The 25,469-nt window shown below is 39.2% G+C and overlaps 2 protein-coding genes across 6 annotated transcripts in view; one reads left to right on the top strand and one right to left on the bottom strand.

The window, feature by feature from the left end:
* EAF1 (ELL associated factor 1) overlaps positions 1–15,514 on the bottom strand; it is a 30,678-nt gene extending 15,164 nt beyond the window's left edge. The window contains exons 1-4 of the mRNA XM_054019764.1: positions 15,344–15,514; positions 10,373–10,467; positions 4,537–4,673; positions 2,634–2,800 (exon numbers count right to left, since the gene is read on the bottom strand). Of these exons, the coding sequence (XP_053875739.1) occupies positions 2,634–2,800; positions 4,537–4,673; positions 10,373–10,467; positions 15,344–15,446 (502 nt within the window). The 5' untranslated portion in view covers positions 15,447–15,514. The remainder of the gene's footprint in view (positions 1–2,633; positions 2,801–4,536; positions 4,674–10,372; positions 10,468–15,343) is intronic.
* METTL6 (methyltransferase 6, methylcytidine) lies at positions 15,501–25,011 on the top strand. Of its 5 annotated transcripts, none has more exons than XM_054019761.1 (7): positions 15,529–15,568; positions 16,944–17,012; positions 17,115–17,496; positions 18,481–18,615; positions 19,695–19,873; positions 21,301–21,410; positions 24,350–25,011. In XM_054019761.1, exons 3-7 carry the CDS (start codon positions 17,200–17,202, stop codon positions 24,496–24,498), a joined length of 870 nt encoding a protein of 289 aa, XP_053875736.1. In that variant the 5' UTR covers positions 15,529–15,568; positions 16,944–17,012; positions 17,115–17,199; the 3' UTR covers positions 24,499–25,011. The 5 variants fall into 5 exon arrangements, with proteins under 5 accessions (XP_053875735.1, XP_053875738.1, XP_053875736.1 ...); XM_054019758.1 differs by having other exon boundaries at positions 15,531–15,568; positions 19,695–19,865; positions 21,269–21,410; XM_054019759.1 differs by lacking the exon at positions 15,529–15,568 and adding an exon at positions 15,826–16,079 and having other exon boundaries at positions 19,695–19,865; positions 21,269–21,410.
* The last annotated feature ends 458 nt before the right edge of the window (positions 25,012–25,469 follow it).

The raw sequence follows: 25,469 nt of genomic DNA, 5'->3' as shown, positions 1-25,469 counted from the left end.
AGTATGCTATATAAATATGTCAACAATTTTTTCCTGCACATACCACAATATGATCATACATTCTCATTGCACAGTGACATGTGATAAGGTGCAGATAAGTATTCATAATGCATGAAATCCTCACCTGCACTCTGGCCCCTTGATGCTGTGTAAAAGGGCTGCAGGGGCATAAAGACGGCTAAACCTCCCCATAACTAATAGATAAAGGATTCCCCTGCTGCTAGCACTGCAAAATCAGCTCTAAAGGTGCCTCACAAAGACCCTCACATATGCCACAGAGGGACAGGCATGTCAAGTGTGGGACCACAGTATGCTGTGAAAATTCTGGGCAGCACACCAGCCCACGGGGCAGCCTGGGGTGGTTGCTGGAAGTTAGAGAGGATCCCAGAGCTGTGTTAGTAACACCAGAGGCATCCCAGCCCCTGGAGCATCTTAGGATCAGGAGGGTGCAAAGCCACTTTAGATCCAGCCCCCTACAACTTGAGAGTTCTGTGCTGCACCTGTTAGAGGCACAGCAGAGAACCTCACCCAGTATGCTTTACTTTTCTTCTGTACAAAGTATGTCTTTCAATGACCAAGAAGGAGATGGCATGAAACAATAAGAGAAAAAAAATCCTATAACTTTAAAACCCTTTAGGAGTAAAGAAGAAATACAGGAGTCCCAAGGACTGAAGACTGTTTTCTGGATCTAGTTGACTTGTATTGTTCATCTTCGTTGTGTCCAAATGCCTTTTAATTGTGCTTTCCCTTCACAGGTTCTCAGAATTATAAGACGTGTCAAAGTGTTGGTACTCTAGTTCTCCATTGTTAGAAGCTTATGTAAAGAAAGGACTGAGGAATGTTTAGAAAAGCTATAGAAGCACAATTATTCTGTGGGCAAGAACTAAACTGTTGATGGATCCATACTCTCTATTAGAACTTTATGTGAAGGGTAGATACTCTCTGTGAAATACAACTGATCTCTCAGATGGTACTTTGAAGTTCTCTACAATATGGGACATTCAGATGCTGGAGAAGTTATTAGACAGCCAGGACATTCACACTTTTATACAACAGGTCTTCTGATTTTAGAATATGAAGACTCTCTCTGGAGTAACCGTCACACCAGACAAATATGTAATTTTTACTGCAACAATATGACCTTTAGTCACTGCTGTATACCTTTTTGAAAAGGTGTCCGATGATTATTTAAGGCTATGTTTACACTAGGAGCACTTTACTGGTATAAGACTATACTGGCAAAGCACTCCTAGTGTGGGTGCAGCTATACTGGAAAGCTGCAGTTTGTACCAGAATAATAAAATCTTTCACACACCCACAGCCTGCACCCTCACGGAGTGAAAACAAGCTATACTGGTAAAAGTGCCATTTGGCTGGTGTAACTATCTACAGTAGGGGCTTCTACCAGCACAGCTATGTCAGTCAAGGGTCACACCTCCTCACAGCTATGCCAACAGAACTCTGTAGTAAATACCTGGTTTAACTAATATTTGTTTTCTAAACTGTATAATAAGAACCATACCAGATAATTCGATTACTAACTTCATGTATTTCCCTGTAGTCTGCTTGTTTGATTGGTTTTTTGTATTTGAAGAATTTTCAAAATAAAAAGTTAGATATAAACACAGTGAGAAAGGACAGGAATTGCAACTAACAAACCCTCAGACTTCAACATGGTCTTTCAATCAACATCCTGGTGTTCAGTGCATTAGAAACTGCGCAGGAGTGAATATAATCTGCTCCTACAACCAACATTCAGATTTTTTAAAAGTAAAAATGTCATAAAGTGACTACTATAAGTTGAAGAAAATCTTGCTGAATAATATAGGATAATTAACGTAGGCTGAGCCCATAAGAAAACTAGCTGTATGGACCAGAGGGAAAAGACAATGCAAAGGAAACACCAGAAGTGGAGAAAGGAACAATATGGTCTTAATATACAACATATGCCTAGAAAGTACCTGGCTTTTCAGTAAAATATAAATTAAACAAAAAAGAAAGTTCCTCGCTTCAACTGCATTGTCCACAATATACCCATGGAGTGCACCACCCAGGTGGAAGGGATTTGGGCAGAGATTCTGTGCATCAATCCCCAATAGGCCTAACTTTTGGGCACAGATACAGAAACACTGAGATTAGGAGCCTGATGCTACTGCTTAAGTAGGAGATTTATTTAATTTAGGCACTCAATCCTTTCCCTCCCAAGATACCTGCATAATAAATATAGCAACTACATAGCAGTGTGGTCCATATTGTGCAAATTTGATCCCTATCCAATTATTTGATGGATCTCACACCTGAAGCCTTTCTGCTGGATGAGATAGCCAGCCAATTCCTGTTCCAGCCAACTGTGATGATGTGCATCTTTTGAGTTAATATCATTTTTATGGAGAAAGAGTCTGAAAGAGATTAAATTATCAGCAAAAAAGGGATGCTCCCATGCAGAGAGATGGGGACAGTTTGGATGACTATGTTGACAGAAGAAAATAAATAATTCACTAAGAAGCCTTAAAATGAGATACATTGACTATAAACCAGCAGTCATGTACCAGCCTTTAATAATTTGAAGTTCTTATGTATCTTTGTAAATGAACAATTATAAAACAGATTTAAAAAAACAAACCCTTCTTTACCTCTCTTAATGTCATCCAGCTGAGGTTCAGGTGAAGGGTTGTCTTTCAAAGGGGAGGTTTTGGGCCCAGCTGCTGGCTTGGATGGGGCTTTGAACTGTGAGGAAGGTTGGGAGGCTCGGGCAGCCTGCTGTTCTATTCGTGCCTGGATCTTACTGCTGCCCTCAGCCCTGAAACAACATAAAAAAACAGTCAGTGGTGCCATAGAGCTGTGTTCATTTGTTCCAGTAAGATCTGTATTCATATATATGTAATGAGTTTAGACTGAATACAAATTTACTTTGCATCCTGTAGAGCTATACAGTGAATTATGGATTTTAAATATAATACTGCTCAAAACCTACACTGCTTTGGCACTCAGCATCACCACTGACTTCCCTGGGAAGCATGCTGTAAAGTGACTGTGGAGTGAGGTCCTTACTAACTGTGCTCCAGAACCATGTGAGGTTTAGCAATATCTTGTTCTCTATTCAAATAGCAGTAAAGGTTTTTCATTTAGCAAAGAACATCTTCTTAATACAATCAGCAACTACAGTAAAATACATTTACATCGCACCTTTCATCCTGAATGATCCCAAAGCTCTTCACAAACATTTAGACATGAAACACAGAGGGATCACTTCATCCATCATTGAAATGCAGCTAACTATCAGAAGATGCACAGCAAGCCTACCCAGCGTTTTACAACGCGAAGTATCCTTTTTGATTACATACAGTACCTCATCAGATGAAAGTTACTAAGAGCAGAGAATTGTTACCAATATTGATTTATGCTCCTGAAACTACAGAAGGAATTTACGTGGGAAGAATGTAATTACTCCACTTTGAATTTTAGACTAAAACCCCTTCTCTTGCCAAGAGCGCTAAGGGATCTTTAAAGACCAAAGTGATCATGACAACAGCTTTACATCTCATCTGAATGACATGACCTCTAATAGCACAGTGCCTTGGAACATCACGCTCATGCACTTGTAGGGCATTGACTCAGAGGAAAGCGTGGCAACTATTGAATCACTACCCCCACGTACAACAGCCTGGATTTGTTCCTTGGAGATCTCTGATCTAGCTGCCAGCCTGGTCCCAGCCTGCATCTCTGTAAAGTTTTTGGGAGCTCTCAATCAAAGTTTTTACGGCTGCAGTAATACAGGTTATTTTAAAGGTGTCATGTTTTTAAAAAATATTTAATAATGGCATGCTCTATAGAACTCAACTAATATGCATTCCCCACTGCTAAAAGAACTTGATTCAGAGACTTCAGGTACTTACATATTAGCACTACTCTGAAAGATATTTTATCTGAACACTTTCTAGAGTGTCATTTGTGTACTGAGGTATGGCTATCAGATCAGACAGAAGTTCTGATCTCAGCAGTTTTTAGGCAATTACCCACATACTATTTATTTCTCCAGCATTCATTTTTTCAGAATCTTTGCCCATGAAGGGTTTGGATTTTTGCTCTGTTTATCAACTTGATGCAGCCATGTTCCCCCACTCTAATTGTTATATATAATTAGACTTCCTCAGGAAGTTTCTAGGTCCATTACTTGCAACTTCACCGTCCACTTGACAGGTTACCATTTCCATCTTCTTCAGAAAGAAATTATTGAAAGCCATCTAATCTTTTGACCAGCTTCTAAACTTTTATACCATCAATACTGTTCAATCATGAGTTACAATTACCACCTTTCAATAACGGAGAATCTACTAATTCTTTACTCTCTGCTACATAGACACAATGGAGATTTCCATATTTAGGCATGATAATTGTCCTCATAAAGTCCAGGAAACTCAGTAAATAAACAATACTGCTAATTCACAAAACTCATAGCCATAGCTAAAGGTGACCCTATTAACATGAATCTCTAGCAAGAATTCATCTTATTAACTGTATGTGCCCCAGTTTTACCTTGTTTTCTTGACTTGAATGCTACTACTAAGTTTTTCCAGCACATATTCCCCAGTGTCATGATTGATAATAAGTACACAGTCCTTCTGATATGGTCTTTTATTTCCTTTGAACACAGTCATTGGAGGAGTTGAGCCCTGGTGTCAAAGAAAAAGCACACATTCATTTGCTTATACCCACACTATACAAGCCATTTATACACAATAAGTCTAATGAATATATGCATGCTTCTGACCTAATATCAAGACATTATCATTTACTTTAGATTGAAAGTGTTTGTTCATTTCAAGAAGGGATGAATACATTTATATGCATTATGTCAGACTCTTCCTCACTCATTATTATGCTTTTAATCATTTTATGTGGCTTTGCAGTGATTAAACACATCTACCCTTCGGTTACTATCATTTACAGTTCTACTTTCCATCATGGTAACAACTACATTTTATTAGTTTGCCCTGATAAATATCAGAAACCTCCCTGATACTTCTACCAGCTTTGAAAATCCTGGGTTTGGATACTGAATATAAATCTAATTACGCATTCAGTGGAGCTGTGACCTGATGAAATGTACGTGTACCCAATACATCATTTAAACTGCCTTTATATTTAATCCAGCAAATAAAAAACAACACCTCTGTTCTATGTTATGAAGCAAATATCACATGCTATACATTAGCAACAACTGATTTTAAAAAAAAATACAGTTTGTTTGTTTGGCAAACCTATTGCGTGAAGACCTACATTCTGGAGCAATCTGGGGGGTTCTCTATGATACTAATTAACATTGGGTGAATCAAAAAATTGATGCGCTTAGTGTAAGGGGTGTACAAAAGTATACTCTCTACTGTGAAACCTACTCAGATTTTATACATACAATAGCTGTATAGTTACAGAGAAAGGTGAATGGTCCTTACTTACAACTGAAGAAGAGAGTCCTGATTCAGAGAACAGAAAGCAATCTTTACACATGTTCTTGGGAAGCACCCTGAATTGAGGACGGTGTGCAAAAGCACAAGCTTCCACCCCCACCCCTCTTCTAAAGAAAATATAATGTCTTCACGCTTAAACTAAAATTTTAAACTCTCCGCACCATCAAAAATAGGGTACACATATTCATCTAAAATGGTTATGGAACAATACAAACTGCCTCCATCTGGATTCTTCAGAGATGTTACAGTAAGACAGTTCCAATTTGGATAAGATCATATTCTCATGTAGTCATGCCTTCACAGATATTTACAAAATTACTACATCAAGAAATTCAAAAGTAAAAAAGGATTGAAGAGAATACAAAATAAGCTGAAAGTTAAGTCCTGGTCATCCTTGACAAATAAAGAGAAGTTAGACAAACATATAAAGCACAAATATAATGGAAATTGTGCTAAACTTATATCCAACCATCCCCTATTCTGTGGAAAGCCTGGAATTTAAAGAAGAGCATAATCTTTGCTGAGAAATAAAGAGAAGAAACTGAAGATCCAATGAAGCACATCAACAGTCCCTCTCACATGCTTAAAATTAAGCAGGTATGTAAGAGTTTGGAATGCCTAAATACTTGTTATACCAATAGAATAAAAACCAGCAGGATCTTATTAAGAGGGATAACATTTTGGTGGAGAATTGCGAAAGGGGGAATATTGGTAAAATGCCTCAGTTATTGTGAACATTGGTGTGCACACAGCCGGCTCTATAGAGAGCGGTTCTATTTTTGGTTAACCAAAGCCTACTGACCTCCGGTGGGTAGAGGCTTCATAAAAGAGCTCATAGAAACTTTAAGCTACAATTAATCTTATCCAAAGTGTTCACTGAGAAATCAGGGGTAACAAGAGCCTATAGGGCAAGGTAAAGCTGCTCGCTGAACGAGATCAGGGGTAGCAGGATAAGATAATTTAGGCTGTGTCACTCGCTGCAAGGGTTCAGGGGTGACAAAGGAAACTATACACGTGTTAAAAATGTTTAAGAAAAGACAAGGGAAACAGTCTCAGAGGGAGGAATGGAGTTTGAAGGAGCTCCAACCTCACCTTTTGTAAAAGAAATAACACCCTTTAAACAAATCCTTCAGAGATATGGGCACAGTCCTTGGACTGAACAAGCCCTTGCAGATGCTTGCTCTATTTCAGATCTAGAGGATAGATTGGCCCAATATATCCTCATATGTAAACCCCCAAATGCAGCAAAAAAAGACGCTGCAGTGATCTGGCTGCTGTGGGAGGATTGTAATGACAGCTACCTCCACCTAACAGCCTGTAAAGAGGAAAACTTAGTGTTTCTAGCTCTGATCCCAGGAAGGATTTTTATATTTGGTGGATGAACCCTCGGTGGTAAAAGCCCGAGCAATACAGAGGGAAGCTTAGCATCTCTCCCTCTGGCCCAGAGTGGGTTAAAATCATAAGTTACAAATCTTGTTCTGTTAAACCAAACTCTGAAAAATATAGGAGTTTGGGCAGTGTAGTGTGGTTTATGTTTGTTTGTTTGTTTTGCTTTGTTTTTTTTTTTTTTGTGAGTGATATTGTGGTCATTTCACAATTTTGAAAAAAATGTTTAAGGAAAGGGACCAGGAAGGGTGGGGGCTGGTTAAGAAGCCCACCCGCCTTGCTAAATTGGTAGTGGAACAAAGCTTGTGCCCATGGAAAGGAAAGCAGGAAGCAGTTCATAGCCCACCCGCCTTGCTAAATTGGTAGTGGAACAAAGCTTGTGCCCATGGAAAGGAAAGCAGGAAGCAGTTCATTAAAAAAAGCAGGATCAAGCCCAGGCAAGCAACAGATAGAGAAATTGAAAAATTGGTTGAAAGCCTTAAGGGCATAGTGGCAGAAGTAAGAAAGCAATAAGTGCAGGCATAAATCCCTGGAACAATACTTAAAATGGTAAAATCTAATTAATAAAGGTGTCATTTTGGGAGATAAACAGTAATTTAAGGAAAGACCCTGAAAAGTTAACTCTACAAAGGCTGGACAGAATTAAGCAGTTAAACTTTGTGAAAATGTTAAAAAGTACCATGTTAAAGAGAAAAGGAATTCTTGGTTTCTTTGCAGCCATTCTGAAGGAAAAATGGGCCCTTTTCCAAAGGAATGTCTGTAAATAATCCAGGTATTTAAAATAATTTGACTATGAACAATTTAGTCAAATTTGTTAAAAACATGAGGGGATTCTATTAAAACTTAACTGACCCAAATGTATAAAGGGAATATAATCTATGTACAGCTATGTAAAAACCATTGATTATATCTATCCTGTAACTACTATGTAAAACTTACAAACAAGTTAACTGACTTTGTTATACAATGTAAACAAACACTATAAGCTGTTAAGTGTCTTTCACTTCATTCAACTGCTCCTAGAACAGACCCCCACCCTCTGTAATTAAATGGCCGGGAGTCTCAAATAAATTAGCACACACTCTAAAAGTGGTAAAGACAGTAAATTAAAATATGGTTAAAAAAAAAAATGTATGCTGATAAATGCTTAATATACATGAATGGTTAGGAAGGTGCCAGCCTAGAAAAGGAGTATCCATCGGCCGAAAAATGTGTCAAGTGGATAACCAGAAACCCCCGAAGGGTAAACTGGGACCCACCCCATCACCTAAAAGAATAAAAAACACAAACTTTGGACAGTGTGAAGACACCAGAAATGTGCCACTTTAAACAGGAATGTGTGCCATCTGCTGATTGAGTCAGCAACAGCAGGATAAAACAGCTCCCATAGACTAACATAGGAACTAATTCCTATAAGAAGAAACTCTAAAGACTGATAACTTTGAGTCTCTGGTTCTGCTGCCAACCTCCAGGAGCATCAGGTGCACCTGACACAGACTCGGCTCCATCCTCATGACCAAGATACCTGGCCAGTAACTTGGCATGAGCAACTTCTAGGCTGGTAACTATAACACCTATACAAAACTTAAATAAATAATTGTGTAAATAAATCTCTCTCTCTATATATATATATGTATGTATGTGTGTATGTATAAGAAATAAGTAGTCAAACAACGTTGTTTACTTTATCAGTATATTTACAATAAATGTGGCATCTTTGCCTTATCCCTCTTAATAAGATCCTGCTGGTTTTTATTCTATTGGTATAACATACTAAGCAACAGAAACCAAAATGCTATGTTACAGACTATTCTGTTACAAAGGCCAGAAAAAATCCACTGAGCGAAAGAGCTAAAGTTTAACAGGATTGTGATGAAACCCATAACTAAAACAAGAGACAAAAAGAATTCCTCAACAATTATTTGACCATCAAATATTAAATACATCCACAAAGCACCCGTAATCCCTGAAACTGTCCACACACTGAAAGAGACACAATTTTTTTTTCCTTCAAACAGTGGTACTGTCAGGGATAGCAAAATTTCAAATGACAAATTGGAACCTGAATCCCATCCAATTGTTAGGCAGCTAGTGCAATTGTTTGTTGGAATATGAGAAATAAAGCAGGATCTAGAAGATCAGTGAACCCTCATATATTGTTTTATCAACATTTCAAGAAAGGGAAGCTTTGAGATCATATATCCCATCCCTTTTCAGAGAATTGTCCATTTAACTAGACTGAAAGCAGCCACTATGCATATGTTGCTCCAAATCAATACTGACTGTGTTCAGTTTGGTTAACTGGAAAACCCTCTAGAATATAGAAGAGACAGGTCAAGCTGAAAGCTGTCCATTCTCATAAAATAGTACATTAAAAATAATCTTATCAGAACAGGCATCTGGAAAGGCGATGCACTACAAACAATCTTATTCACCCACTTCAAAAATATAGGAACAATACACTTCCCAGTCAAAAGGGAATATTCTAATTCAAAAGTCAGCATTACTAGCATTAATTATGCTGCTATCTGCTCTCAGAATTACTTCAACAAGATTAGTATACTATATAGATTAAGTTGAGGCAACATTTCATATAAGAGTGAAGAAGGTAACGTTATTTAGAAAACTTTCTTGGGAGCAGATCCTCTCCGGTGTAAATTATCAGCTTCATCCATAATTTTTCCAGCTGAGGATATGCCATTTGGATTCCAACCTGGCAGAAAACTGTTGCCTATCTATATTAAGCCTATCTATGTTGTTTATAAATTCATGTATGCTGGATTGGTAATTAGCATTAGCTCTCCAGCTAATATACAAATCCAGTACCAGAACACAGGTGCAGTTTTTGTCTTGTTTCAACTCTTTATTATCAAAACAGAAATATGTACAATCATTTAACCATATTCTTTACTGTCACTTGTCCATCATCCTTGCACAATAAATCTTTACTATATAATTTGTGGAGGGATTGGATTTAACCTCATTGCAACTGACTAGGAATCCTGGGGAAGCTTCTGCAAACATGGGGTGCAGGATGTTGTTTGTATAGCTTTCAGCAACAGAAAGAGCTGTTTCAAAGGCATAACTTCAGTCTTCTGAAAATTGGATCTTGACCTGAGTCAAGGATAATCAGACTCCCATACTTAAAATGCAGAACTAAAAACTGATGGAAATTAGGTAGGGCCCCACTCAGGATTAAAAGTCTTCTTGTACTTCAAAGAGTACTAAGAAGGATTAATTGTAAGCAAAGTAGATTAGACGTTTACAGAAATAACACTTTATAGAGATTCCATTTTACAGCCCTCTCCCAGAATGATATACTGAAATGCTAGTAGAAAGTGCAAAAGCTGCTCAAACAGTGGACTCATTTGTTTTAGCATTGTGATCAAAGGTGAAGAGGATAGATTTAAGTCCATTTACACTAGAAAGTTCCTGGCTAGCAGATACTAAAACCACATAATGAGAATTTGTTACGAAGTCAAAAGGTAAATTTGCATCATAACACAAAGTAAACTTACTGGAATATGTGGCAGTGTAATTGTTACTTCATCTCCTTTACCAACCTGGAGCTCCCCCTCACAGGATGTGTCTATAGATGCTGGCTTAAAATCATCTGAAGAGGAAAATAAGTGGTATGAAATACATTTCACATCTAAATTGTTTCTAGAGTCTCCATGGTTTCTCTTCTGAGATAACTCATCTCCTGCTTTATTTCTGATTAGAAGGAATGTAAAACATGGGCCAATGCTACTATTTAAAGAAGAGCTAGACCAATGCATAGGCACAACAGATCTAATTCTGTGGATACCTGCTCCTTAAATCATGTAATTACCTCAGATTTTAATCTTTCAATTAAAAAAAAAAAAAAAAGTAAGTTTCTAGCTATTCTGGTGAAGGAAAAGCTTCAACATGTAACCCAGGTATAACCAATGCAGTGACATTTGAGTCTGAAGACAGTCTGAAACAAGCAGCCAACACAGCATGTGAGAGCGGGTCACTTGCCAGGATTATCAGGGTTTATTCTCACAAACTCAGTTCCCTGCCTTTGCGGGGGCCTTGGGCACTGGTACATCTCAGTCACTCCTCTTCTCTGCCTGTGGCACATAACAGTCTAGTCTCCTGTGGGTTGTACTATTTTAATCTAATTTCAGTTTTTGGGTTTAGTCAGTGGGTGTTGGTGGCCTGTTATACAGGAGTCAGACTAGATGACTTGGTGATCCCTTCTGGCCTTAAACTCTATGACTCTAAGTGGTGAACTGCTCCACGTATCTCAACAGATTGTTAACTGTAAGACTGGGCGGTTTGTGAGGAGACCTGCCATCATGACCTCAGAACTCTCTGTCTGACAGAAGCAGAAGAATACAGTGAGCCCAGCTCACCTACCCATGCAGATACACCCTTGCTGTGATAATTTCTGGTCAGGGCCCCAAGGCTTCTACCTCTACTTCTCCAGATAGGAGAGGGGAGCAGAGAGAAGGCCTGCATGCTATTGCCCCTATCTGTATGGGAGAGGGGGCCCCTGAAAAAGCCATCCCAGATGGAAGGTGGGAGCATGACACAGTCAGAATATGCCTAAGGCAATTTAAAGCCCTAAGATAGTCCTAGTTTATAGGAGGTTACTTTGATTGAATAAAATGTACTTTGCACCTCTGTGTAAAGTAATATCTCCAGTAACTTTTCTTAATACATTTACATATTTTCTATTAATTATCCTACCGCACTACTGAGCCATAAAGGAGACAAAAACAGATGATCAGAATGTACGAAGTTCAGACATGATTTAGACAAAACTGCAAAAGTAAGATCAGAACATGAACCAGGTATGAATATGGCGGATAATGACATTTTCATAAGTGGGCACTCAATTCCAGTGTCTAAGCATACAAAAAGAGGGGCATGGATCAACCTTCACATCGCACTCCCCGGCAGTACCCAGCCTGGGAAAGCTAATGATCCAGCCAGCAAAACAAATTCGGTGATTTGGTCACATGCCACCTGAGGCACATTGCGCATACGCTAAGAAGCAGCATACAAAACTGTCCAGTTATATTCACTGCCAAGATGTCTCTTAATTATTGTATTAGTTGTTAAAACATCCACTTTTTAGAGCAAATTTAAAATGAAGTTCTACTATGAAAAGTAAGTTTGCAAAAAATAGCACCTTCTTAACATCCTCACTAAGAGTAATACCTGCTGGGTTTAATGATAAAAATAAATGTAACTGATTTTTACTCTGCTAGTACTACAGAGACAACACAGCAGACAGAGAAAGTGAGTGTACGACTAGATTTAACCCCATCTCATGCATTACCAAAAGAATTAATAGTTCTAATTGCAGGACCAAGTTGTGCCCTCACTTACATCTGAGTAACTTTGTGAGTTAACAATTACTAGTTATTGTTTCCCCAAATGTATCAGTGTGGACTTGCTGGGTCAAGCAAGGGACAGCTGCAGAAGGTTTCCAAATCTAGTTTAGCACCCAAAAGGGAGCAGGCCTCTTAGCCCACCCTCATTTCTTATTAAATGCTACGTGTGCATGTATCATACATAATTTTGTTTGTTTGTTTGTTCTGAGCCTGACACTTTACCAGAGCCTCCTCATTTACAAGTCTGGCATCCCTCCCTCTTACATATACGTATAGGAATGGTACGAGCTGGGGTGACTGACAAAGGATTTCAATACTAGGCTTCTTTCCTAGGGTCAGTGGTAGATGAAGATATGCCATGCAAACATTTGGCCAACAATTGGGTTTCTCTGGGGAAGTTTACTGGTTTGTGTATACCCTTGGTTAGTTTTGTAATGGTTATACTAATTTTATGACCCTGAAAAATAGTCCATGATTTTATTTACCAAAGTCAAGTTTTCCTAGAAGCATTTTCCATGGATTGTCCAGGATACTAAAAAACCCCAACAGTATAATTGATCCCAGATTAAATTTTCAGGCCCAGCATTTATAAAAAAAATTCTAGCCTGGAAAGTAAATACATCTGATCTGAAGCTCATTGAGGTACAATCATTGACCGACATTTCAGAGTACAACTGCATTCTAAATACTTTACGCTGTAATTTCCCCTGAAGATGTGATCCACTGTCTTTGTCCTTCCAGATACTGTCTCTTAACGTGATTTACATGCAAGTTTGAGTATTCGGGAAAATAGCTGTGACTCAAATATTGCCATACATTGCTCTAAGTGAGAAGTATGGAATCTTTCAAACCAGAGAGCTGTTCCTGCAATCCTTACTCAGGTGAGCGGTCCTAAGGAAGCCAGTTACCCTTATCACATGAATAAGGGGGCTACAGGATTGGACCTGAGATTACATGGAAAAGCCCTATATGCTGCATTAATACAAACCCATCTACTATACAAATCCTCACATTATTTTGCTGTTATAATATTAGGTATTGTTTTAGTCTTTAGGTGATGTTTAACTATTAATTTTAAAGATACTGTTTTCTCTCCCCTCTCAGTATGAGTATCTTGTGAATGAAGTTCAAGGATAAAGGCACAGTGAGGTCACTATTAAAACAACCTCCTAATATATTACCAAGTGCAAATAGTATTAGAAAATACTAGTTAGAAGATTCTTGCTATTTTGGGGGAATTTTTTTTTTTAATGCTCTTTAGAAGAGCCAAGTAAGGTCTAGACCTTACTTAAGAACGGTTCTGGTCAGAAGGGTGATTGGCACCAACATATTAGCCAGCACTTGCAAACTGATATGACTCAAGCACATTTTACTGAAAAGTCACTTATTATAGAACTGCAGAGTCAATATAGCCATGAAGAGCTAGCTGGGTTATATACTGCCTCACATATAACCAAATTACCAGTTTAATCTTTGGCCTCAAAAGAGCAGCCATACTGGTCAAACCAATGGTCCATCTAGCTCAATATCCTGTCTTCTGACAGTGGCCAATGCCAGGTGCTTCAGAAGGAATGAACAGAACAGGCAATCATGAAGTGATCTATCCCCTGTCGTCCACTCCCAGCTTCTGGCAAACAAAGGCTAGTGACACTCAGAGCATGGGATTATATCCCAGACCATCCTGCCTAATGGCCATTGATGGACCTATCCTCCATGAAATTATCTAGTTCTTTTATTAACCCTGTTATAGTCTTGGCCTTCACAACATCCTCTGTCAATGAGTTACACAGGTTGACTGTGCATTGTGTGAAGAAGTATTTCCTTTTGTTTGTTTTAAACCTGTTGCCTACTAATTTTATTGGCTGACCTCTAGTTCTTGTGTTATGTAAAGGAACAAATAACATTTCCTTATTCACTTTCTCCACGAGTCAAGATCTTATCATATTCCCTCTAAGTCATCTCTTTTCCAAGCTGAAAAGTCCCAGTCTTTTTAATCTCTCCTCATACAGAAGCTGTTCCAACCCCTAATAATTTTTATTGCCCTTCTCTGTAACTTTTCCAATTCTCATATATCTTTTTTGAGATGAGGAGAACAGATATGCATGCAGTATTCAAGATGTGGGCATACCATGGGTGTATATAGAGACCTTATATTTTCTATATCTATCCCTTTCCTAAGGGTTCCTAACATTTTGCCTCAAACCTGCAGCAGATATTATTTCTTTTCAGGTGGACCTTCCTGCCCACATGGAAGGCTGGGGCCTTTAGCTACCACTGTATAAGAGGCAAAAGGAGAAAAAGTGGCTTTTTTCCCCCAGCAGGGAAGCTTGAAGGGCTGTCAGAAAACTCATCTTCCAGAGCTGCCAAGTATCACTCATTTGGAGCCAGAGACTCCCTCTTGGAGGGAATGGGGGAGGTCATGTCATACTCTTTACATGAAGATTGTAAGGATCTGAAGGATTTTGATGGACATTTCAATAAATCTTAAGAAACTTTGTGTGTGATCTCCCTTATTCAGACTTTCTCAGATGAAGCCAGAGCCCTGCATCTTTCACAATATAAAGTTTAAATTATGTCATCTGATCTGACACTCAGTAAGAGACTCACTTCCCCCTCCCCCACCCACCCACCCGTAATTTTTACAGTTACTTTCAAACTAGCCTCACTTTAATTTCCCTCCCCCCATCTAAATTTGCAATTGAAAGTTGCTGCTCTCCACATAACCAGGTAAGAGCCTAGGAAGGAGGACTGGTGAGGAATGGGCAGAGAGGGCATGGCGAGCGGGTAAGGGGATGGGGTGGTAGGGGCAATTGGAGAGTTAGGGGCTAGGGCTCAGAGGCAGGAAGGTAGCTGGGTGAGAGGAGGACGATACAGGGGGAAGGGAGTGGCGGATCCCAGCGCACGGAGTGTAACGAGGGTCCCTGGAAAAGAGAACAGGGTTGGATTCCTCCTCTCTCCGCGGAGGGGGGTGCAGCTCGGGGAGGTCCCCGGGCTGGGGGGGGTGCAGGGGCTGTGGGCCGGGGGGTGTCCTGCGGTAGAGGAGTAACGGGCTAGGCCGGGGGGTCCCCGGAGGTGCAGGACCCCGGGCGGGGCGGTGGGTCCCAGGGAGCGCAGGGGGCTCACAGCGGATGGTGTGGAAGGAGGCCTTGGGCCGCCGCTCGAAGCTCTCCCCCAGCTGCAGCCCGTGCTCCTCCTTGTCCAGCAGCGGGTTCGCCGAGCCGTTCATGCCCCTGCCCGCGCCGGACCCAGACACAGCAGCACCCGGCAGCGGCGGATCCCCCGCCCCGCTCCCTTCCGGGGCAGCGTGTCACCGGGAAAGCCGTCCGGCTGGGGGCGCGCCCCGCGCGGGTAGGCCCCGGGGAGGGCGCAGGATGGGGGGTGTCGGGGGGTGGGGTGGGGCAGGGAAGGGGTGTCTGGGGGGGGAGGGTCGACTGGGGGTTTCTGACGCGGGGAGCAGACTGGGGATGTCTCAGGGGCAGGACGGGGTGTCTGTGGGGGAGGGGAGGAGGTGTTAGAGAGCAGGACGGGGTGTCTGACATGGGGAATAGAGGGGTGTGTGGGAGGGACGGCAGGATGGGCCTGTCTGACACAGCTAGGGTGACCAGACAGCAAATGTGAAAAATTGGGAAGGGGATGGGGGGGTAATAGGAGCCTATATAAGAAAAAGACCCCAAAATCGGGACTGTCCCTATAAAATCGGGACATCTGGTCACCCTAGACAGGGAGGTGCAGGCTGGGGGTCTCTGCCACAGCGCAGCCCTGTGCGTGCAGGATCAAGTTCCTAGTGAGCACTGAAGAGCTGTGTGGCCCATGAGTTCTCTTTAAGACTGGTCACGTCTACACTGAGAAAAGGCATCATGTAAACGTGTTAACTAATGTGATGATAAACTTAACTTAGTACCTAACCTAGCAGAGATGGAGACAAGTTGAGTTTAAAAACAAAATAACTTTAAGACCAGCTAACATGTCTTTAAATGTGATTGTCCATGTTCAGACTAAATGCAAAATCATGTATAACACCGTTAGTTAATATTTTTCTTGTGTAAACGTGGCCAATGAAAATGATCAATTTGGGGTGTTGTTGGTCTGTGTTGTTAAAAATGTATCTGCTTCTCTTTATTGTCTGACAGAGCACATTGTAAAGCCTGTTAGTTTACTCAGACTTTTTTTGAATCTGTAGGCTGAGTTGTGACGTTTTTGTTCTTGCAGGGTTTGGGAGTCTTGTTAGTATAACTTTGTAATAGATGTTTAAGACCAGAAGGGATCAAATAGTCTGACATCCTCTATAACTGACCAAATAATTTTGACCTTGTTTTAACTTGATTCTGTATACATCTTTAAACTTTGTGTTTGTGAATGTATAATGGTATTACATCACTAAATAAATAAAATATAACATTTTTGCTTTGGTGAGGTATTGTTGGTTTTTACCTAAAAATGGGGATGCTGTCTTCACCCTTTGTTTTACGTTTTTGAATTTCAGAGGTCAGTAGCTCACTTTTATTTTTTTGTAAAATAACACAAAGGCTCCAGTCCAATCTGTGCTTACACCAGCATGCAATCCCACTGGAATCATTGGGGACATGAATGGGTGCAGTGGATCAGGTTGCAGAATCAGGCCCATAGTGTGGGGACAAGGTGGTAGTCAGTTTTTGTGGCTTCTGTATGATCTATAAGAGGAACAGAAGTGTGTCTTGTTGACTATTTTTGTTTTTAATCTTAGAAATCTTAGGAAAGTCAAGTCCGATCTTGCCTGGTTTTGCTGGAGGACTTTCATGGAGGTTTCAGAAAAGTAGGTTTGGTGCTTTCTCAGCCTGACACTTACAGTGAGTTACAAAAAGTCCCTAAGAAGTGCAAACTATAACCCCTTTCTCATTATTTCTTATGTTTCTAGGGCCTTGATTGTTTTGTCTGTAATCAAAGATGGAAATATACACATGAGGAAAAAAACACTTTAAATCTGCTTTGTCTGTATTCATATGGATGAATCCAGGATGTTCCAAGAAAACACATTTGATAATTACTTGAATTCAGCAGCCCCAATTTGTGAAGATGGTGCTTTCCAAAAGAAAGGGCACAGTGCAAGGACCCTTAGCCCTGAAGAAGCTGAGAAACTGGCAAGAGATCAAGCCTGGGTGTCTGACTTCAAAAAACTGAAACTGGAGAAAGATGCACAGAAGAACTGGGATCTATTTTACAAAAGAAACAGCACAAACTTCTTTAAAGACAGGCATTGGACAACTAGAGAGTTTGAAGATCTAAAAGCATGCCGGGAGGTGAGCCATATACACTAGTTCTACAAGTAAAGGGGCAAATATTGCTAATTATTTTCAAATGATTTAATAGTCCGCCAAATAAGATGTCAGTGACAGATCACTGTTATATGTCAAATGCGCAGTGTTGTGGAGTTGATAGCTTCCTTGACTTCTAAGATTTAAAAAAAACTGAAATTTTTTTTGATTGGACTTTTCATCCTGTTCTTTCCTCAATATCTCCATGAGTAGGCTCCATCAGGACCCATCTGAAAGTTTCAAAAGTTGGAATCTCTTATGAAATCTTTGAATAATAGTTTATAATTGACCTATATTTTACATTCAGACCCACTCTCTGGAACAGTGGTGCCCAAACTTTTCCTGTCGCGCCTCCCCCCTACCAGTAATGGAATTTGTCCATCTCCCCCCCCCCCCCCCACACCTTACTGCACAATTGGCTCAGCAGAGGAGCTTGGACTGGGGGCAGAACTGGGGCTAGAGGCAGAGCTGGCCTGGGGTTGGAGAGGGAATCAAACAGAGCTGGGCCAGGAATGGGAGCGGAGCCTGGGCCAGGGGCATGTCTGGGTCCAGAGTGGGGCCATGGCTGCAGGCAGAGCCAGGAGCGGGGCTGGAGCACCCTGTTATAAAGTCACCTATCTAGATAGTCAATACATTAAAATATACATTTTAGAAACACATTCAAATGTATTTGTTGTTCACCCTATTTAATAAAAGGGCCTAGGCAAGGAGGATAGCATAATTTGATTGTTGCTGAAATGAGTAGATCACTAATGAGATTTTAGTAATTTTTAAAGAGAAACTTAATGTAATATAAAGTAAAGCCTACACTTCACAATGTCAAATTGCCAGTGGAAGGATACTTGAGATTTTAAACTGATGATAACTGAAACTCTGATCCTAACTTTAAAATGTGAAAAGCAGTATCTTTGTACTATGAGGATCAACACAAGTGATGTGCTGTATGCTTGGCCTCTTTCTCCCATATAGTTTGAAGATCAGAAACTGACCATTCTTGAAGCAGGCTGTGGGGTTGGGAATTGCTTGTTTCCACTTTTAGAAGAGGACTTGAATATCTTTGCTTATGCCTGTGATTTCTCTCCAAGAGCTGTTGAGTATGTAAAGGTTGGTGTGGTATTTGTCTGTATTTTTAGTGTGCTTCTTTAGAAATTTGTGTTCATCAGATTCCAGATTATCTAGCTTTGTTTTCTTGTATAAGTATGGTAAATTGTCCTGTATGGAAGAGGAGAGAAACTGATATATAGTACTGTAGCTTAATTTACAAGAAATTGAATCATCACTGAGGACCTGATTTTCTAGTATTAAATCATATTACTGTAGTAGTAATTGTGAATGTTGTACTTGGATATTTCCTAAATGTTAAGTTTGGCCAATGAGAATAATAGACTGATTCAGCAATTAAGTCATTTTCCCCCCTCCAACATATCCATGTCCTGGTAAACTACACCGTACAACCAAAATTTGATTTGGGACATAAACTCAGCTGTGACATCTTTTGTGAGGAGGGACAACCAGAGTGAGCTTGAAAACAAAAACTTAGAGGCTCTTTTCAAGAAAATTTGAAGACCTATTATAAACAGATAGCATGTTTATACTCAATTCATTTTTATACAATACAGTACACCCTCTCTAGAATGCCCAACAAACCTTTGGCTATAGTGATCCTACCTCCAGCCCCGGGGCCACTGGCATAATTATATTGTGTTATTTTGACAAAAATATGCAGAATTTTGCAGAATTTTTAATTTTTTGGCAGAGTTCTCCCAGGAATAGTGACACAGCACAGCTGCACCGGTGCAGCTGCTCCACTGTAATGCTTAGTGAAGACGCTACCTATGGCAACAGGAGAGCTTCTCCCATCAGCGTAGGTACTCCACCTCCCTGAGAACTGGTAGATATGTTGATGGGAGAAGCCTTCCTGTCAACATAGCACTGTCTACACCGGGGGGTAGGTTGGTATAACTCCATCACTCAGCTGTGTGGATGTTCCACATCCCTGAGTGCCAAAGTTATACCAACATAATTTCCTAGTGTAAACAGAAAGCTTGGAGCGAATGCTCTTTTGTAGTTCTGTTTCCTTTCGTTGCTCTCCCAGTTAAATTTGTATTTTGTGATTTTTTTTTTATCTTTTATAATTTTATAATGAATGCTTTCAACTAAAGCAACATCTTTTCACTCCATAGAAGAATACTTTATATAATATTGAGAGATGTAAAGTATTCCAATGTGATCTGACCAAAGATGACCTTCTGGAAAATATTCCAGTGGATTCTGTGGATGTTGCCACATTAATATTTGTGCTTTCTGCCATTCACCCTGACAAGATGCACCTTGCCTTGCAAAATATTTATAAGGTAAATGTGTAAGTATGACTTAACAGTTTTGGGGGTTTTTTTTAAAGTCTTTTTTGACTCAAGAATACTATTCCACTCTGAAAAGAAACTATGTGAAAATGGCACCTCCTTAGTTAGTACTTTATTCCCTGGATGAATTCAGTCACATTTGCTTTTGCTTGGGGACTAAAATAAGTTTTGACTACATTTTTCTTCTGTTGGTTCTGAGTGAGTGACTTGGATTCTCCTCTGGCTTGTGCATCATCAGCATAACTAAATTCATATTACAAAAATGTTCATGTTGATAATATGACATCTAAATTGCTGTAGGTCTGGCTGTTAGAAGAAAAATCTTTTTTGCAAGTAACCTAAGCAGACTTGCTGTATGGTCCTTGAGATGCAGCACATGGAACCACATGATGCCATTTTTACAGCATGACTTTTTGCCGTTTTAAGGAATACCATTAAGAAAATACAATTATGGCTTGTTTTTATAAAAAGGAAATCAGCTGATTAATTGGCTAAAAGTCAGATCTGAACTGAATGTTGCTTTCTCTAGGTTCACCAGGATTATTTTCTCATGGTTTTTGGTTACCATTTTTATCTATACCTATCTAATAAATAATAATATAATATATTCATACCAAGCATCTTAACACACTAAAATAAAAAAAACCTGTCACAACAGTGCATTTTGATGGGAACTAAGTACCATTATTTTTCCTTTATCTAAATTTAAAGGTTCTGTGGTAGTGTGTTAATGTTGATAATGATTAAGGTCCTGATCCTGATAACACTAACATATGTGCTTAACTTTATACACAGTGAGTAGTCCCATTGAAATCAGTGGGACTACACACAGTATACAGAGTTAAGCATGTACAGAGGTCTGTGTGGGACTGGGGTCTTAGGCTTCAAACAAGAAGTAGAGGAGCATTAGCGTCAACTCCTGTGAAGTGCTGAGATTTTTCAACTCTGATTGAGGGTACTCAGCATCCTGTAGGAGCAGGCCCTAATATGAAGAGCTGAAAAATGCACAACTATTTTGAGATAACAGTTGTCCAAAAATATTGGCTACTGATCGGGAAGAAAGGTTCAAACTTTGATTTCTCATTCTGTTTGCAACATACATTTTTTTTATTTGCAGTTCATATTTGGATTTTTATATTCTAGGGTATCTGCTGTATCACATCAGCTATAGTCTGAGTAATAAAGGTTAAGTTTTGATATACTTCAGAGTTTTTCTAAAATAGAGATTTATTTCTTAACTCAAATGGGATAGAGACTAATTACTGTTTTCTTTGTGAAGATGGGTTAGCTCATTTAATCCATTTATTCACTTCTGCAGAAATTTACAAGTTCTCTCTCCTTTAAATAATTTTGTTATGTCCATTTTACTGATATAGCTGTATTTTATCTGATAGGTATTAAAACCAGGCAAATGTGTCTTATTTAGAGACTACGGGCTCTATGATCATGCAATGCTTCGGTTTAAATCTGGCAGCAAACTTGGAGAAAACTTTTATGTTAGACAAGATGGGACAAGATCATATTTCTTTACTGATGGTAAGATTTAATAGAAACTTTTTTCTCTGCAAGTTTTTTGTTTAAACTTGCTTCAGTGAATTGTTGCTATGCCTTTAAGGGTTGCTTGATACATATATGAACTATGAAACCTCGGTGTAATTTGTTTTCCAGCTGTACATGGTTATTTTATAAAAGTGGCAGGACTGAAGGAGCAATTTGATCTGTTGACAGAACTACCTATATGTACCATCATGATAGGCCATGGCAGCATAGGTTTAGAACTTGTTAGCTGCAGTGGCTTCATTCAGATCAATACTCTGAAAGAAAGAGAAAAATGCTTAGGGAAAGATTTAGTCTCATACGTCACTAAGCAACTAAGGGGTGAAATTATCCCATAATAATCTTTTTGCAATGTTCTTACATATTGAAGCCTGATTCAAAACCCATTGAAGTCAGTGGGCTTTGAAACAAAGGTTTGACTGGAATGAAGGAAAGCTTCTACAAAACTTTCACTGAGGTAACACTGTGCTAATAATTTGACTAGTTGTGACTGCTGTCTCTTCTGGTAGATTATTTCCAAGTTCAGCCAGCTCTACATTTTAGTAAAGTTAACTTTTTAAGGCATTTCATTATCATCATCTTAGGACATTAACAATACTTACAGTAGCATCTCAGAGTTACGAACACCTTGGGAGTGTGGAGGTCGTTCATAACTCTGAACAGAACGTTATGGTTCATTCAAAAGTTTACAACTGAACATTGACTTAATACATTGACTTGAAACTTTATTAAGCAGAAGAAAAATACTGCTCCCCCCCCTTTTTTTTTAGTGATTTATGTTCAACACAGTACTGCACTGTATTTGCTTTTTTCCTTTTTTTGGTCTCTGCTGCTGCCTAATTGTATACTTCCGGCTCCAAATGAGGTGTGTGGTTGACTGGTCAGCTCGTAATTCTGGTGTTCGTACCTCTGAGGTTCTACTGTATATAGTCTTTCATTGAGGGATCTCAAAATGCTTTACAAAAGAAGATAATTGTCCCAACTTTATGGATAGGAAAACTGAAGCACAGAGAAATTAAACAATTTGCCCAAAGTCTTGTACAAAACTGGGATTGTAACTCTGGTCTCTTGACTCCCAGTTTTGCTCACTGAACACTAGAGAACAAATACTTTCCTATATTAATTATGGGGCTTTGTGAAAGAAAAAAGTCTTTTTTCTTCTTTAAAGGAAAATCAAGTATTGGAAGTCTCTTGGAGACCAATTTGGAGCCAAGTAAATAATTTTGATATTTTATGACATAGTCAATTACCTAAGTTGCTGCTCATATTTAAAAATAAAACGAATTCCATTGATCATTTTTGAGATGTTTCTATTCTTTAAAGGATATTGATTAAATTTAAGATAAATAATGCAAGCAGCTATGCAACTTCACCCAAGCATTTCTAGCGTCATTTTTGTTCATCAAATAGCTTGTTTAGTTCCACTTATACTGGTAATTGTAGTAAACTGAGCTCTGCTGTTGGAGGGAGGGACTGGCGGAGCCAACCTAGAAATGGAAATTTGAATCCAATGCCTTGTTAGGCAGTTGAGTGTTTGGATGGGAAATTCTTAGTCAGGTTTTTTTCCTTGAATTTTGAAGAATATGCTATTACCTGCTGTCTCATTTTATTGTGGTGATATGAAAACAACCTGTATATTGTGCTACAGTAGCAAATAACTCTAAAATATCATTCACCAGTGTCCGTTCTTTCTAAAATGGCCTGTTGAGTTTAATTGTGATCTAACAAGTTTGTTTTTCCAGGAGGAAACATATTGTCTAGTGCAGCAAAATGTGCTTTGTGACCACTTGGTGGCGGTTCATGGAGGAGCTTGCCAGTCAGGAGGTGCTAGCTCTCCTCCTTATCTCTTAGCTGAGAGAAATAAAACAGATAAAAAGAGAGAGGTGAAAGGAGGAGCAAATACAGACAGTGATTGTTCCTTTTTAAAAAGGGATATATGCCTGGCTCAAACAGGACTATCAGTCTCTCTCACCTTCTCAGAGAACTAATTTTTTTACTCCCCCCAAATTATTTTTAATTAGTAGAGGAGTGAGTGTGTAGATCTTGCTCGGAGCCTGATTTCATTACAGTGAAGTTGTCCTATGGTGGCAGTATCTATTATTTATATTTCAGTAGCCTGTATTTCTCGCACTGTACAAAGGATGAGTAACAATTTTTGCTATGGAGAGTTTACAATCTAATTAGGTAGAACAGATAAAGAAAAATGTGAGGGTAAACAGATAGGCAATGACTCGCCCAAGATCAAACAGCAGGTCAGCAGCAGAGCCAGGTCTTCTGACTTCCAGTCCAATGTCTTGTCTGCGAAGCCTCACTCGCTCCTCTAGGGAAAGAAATACTTCACTAAGGTTTCTTCTATGTGTATACCGAAAGTACGTTTGAACTGTGGAGGCGTAGTATCAACATTTCCAATTTGCCACCTTGCTTTTTTTCCTGTTTAACTACAATATGGGAACTTGGCCTATTTTCCCCTCCGTAGAGAGCAAGCCTGAGGCTAATCTACCACTGAAATCTTCAAAGTGGGGTTGAAGCGGGACTTAAGATGGTGCATTGGCTTTGTGGTGGCCCACTACACAATGTGAAAATAATTTCAGAGTCATTCACAAGAGGAAATGGAAAACTTTCAATTTAAAATGATAAATGTACACAATTTGGGAAACAGGATTGTGTTACCAATTTAAAGCCCAGTCCTGCAAGCTGCTCTGCATGAAAGTAGAGCCTCATTGACTTCAGTGAAGCTCAGCGCAAGTGTCGGTGGCTGTCTGCACAGAGCAGCTTGCAAGTTTAAACCTTCGTGATTTTCATGAAAGTGGATGTAATTAAGTAGTTAAAAACAAATGCTTGTATAAATGCTCACTGATGCTTAAAAACAGTCTAAACTAACTTTTAGTAACACCACCTTTCATCTTTCTCCCTTGTAGAGTTCTTGTCTCATCTCTTTATGGCTGTAGGATATGAGCAAGTGGTCAATGAGTATGTGCTACGAGAAACTGTGAATAGGAAAGAAGGTCTGCGTGTTCCAAGGGTTTTTCTTCAGAGCAAATTTCGAAAGCCTCTAAGTGAAGCATGAGTATTTGCTAATGAGCCACAGAAATGCTTGTTTAAATGGGGCAGTGAGGGGGGGAATTCTAGTGTGGTGTTTTTCCTTGGCTGTACTATCCTGGAGTCTGCTAAACCAGAATGACAGAATCATGTTTTCCAGCCTTCTGTTGTTTTTGATCCTTGGGTATAGAAGATGAGAGTGACTGTTAGAATACAATTTTAAGATAGGATAAAGATACATATATACAATCAACCTCTTTGAGTGCCTAAATTTCCCCTTTTTAAAGTAAATTCTATGCACCATTGTTAGAGGCTCTTGTGTGATTTTAATATAAAAATGGTTTAAATAAGACAGTCTGTTTTTAAATAATTCTCCAAGGATTTTGCATAGGATTGTAATTTTCATTAAGGAAAGTATGTTGTTGAGCATAAACTGGCTAAATGTTAATTATAAACCGCTGTTTCCACTAGTTGTAAGAATGGATTAGTGTTGTGTTCCTTCTCTTTCATATTAAAACTATTTTATATTTCTGCTAATGGACACTTTTTGTTTGATATTCATTTTTATAATAAGGCCTATTAAAAGTTATAGGGGTTTATTTTCTTTTCAGTGCATATAGGCGTCTGCACCTAATTTATATCCGGTGTTAAGAAGACACACTCCATGTGTGAAAGGTTAGCCAAAATACTGTTTTTATTATGAAAACAATCATCTGTAGCAATTTGATGAACTATTTCTTAAGACATCTATTAATCATTTATAAGCTATTTCTGAATGGAATCTTAATATAAAGCGTGATTGTTACTTTTACACATGCTTCCACTTTCTACCAGCAAAGAGAGACTTTTTGGAACTTAAGGGGGGACAACAGCCCTGCAAACACATAATCATTGCCTCTGTAAAGCATGTGACCTGACGCGGAACGTTGCCTTGTTTGTTTTGCTACATCTTATAATGACAGGTTAGAAATAGCAGGAAGAAACATTTCTTTTAATTTA

Source organism: Malaclemys terrapin, chromosome 2 (assembly GCF_027887155.1).
Source record: "Malaclemys terrapin pileata isolate rMalTer1 chromosome 2, rMalTer1.hap1, whole genome shotgun sequence".
Classification (NCBI taxonomy): domain Eukaryota; kingdom Metazoa; phylum Chordata; order Testudines; family Emydidae; genus Malaclemys; species Malaclemys terrapin.
Note: the sequence above shows the minus strand (reverse complement) of the source record. Positions and strands in the feature narration are given on the sequence as shown.

What these genes read in the sequence shown, in the direction of transcription:
- METTL6 (XM_054019760.1), top strand. Translation starts at nt 17,200, where the DNA reads ATGGATGAATCCAGGATGTTCCAAGAAAACACATTTGATAATTACTTG. An exon ending in GAGCTGTTGAGTATGTAAAG is followed by an intron (nt 18,616 to 19,694) that starts GTTGGTGTGGTA and finishes TTCACTCCATAG; the next exon opens with AAGAATACTTTATATAATAT. An exon ending in CCTTGCAAAATATTTATAAG is followed by an intron (nt 19,866 to 21,268) that starts GTAAATGTGTAA and finishes TTTATCTGATAG; the next exon opens with GTATTAAAACCAGGCAAATG.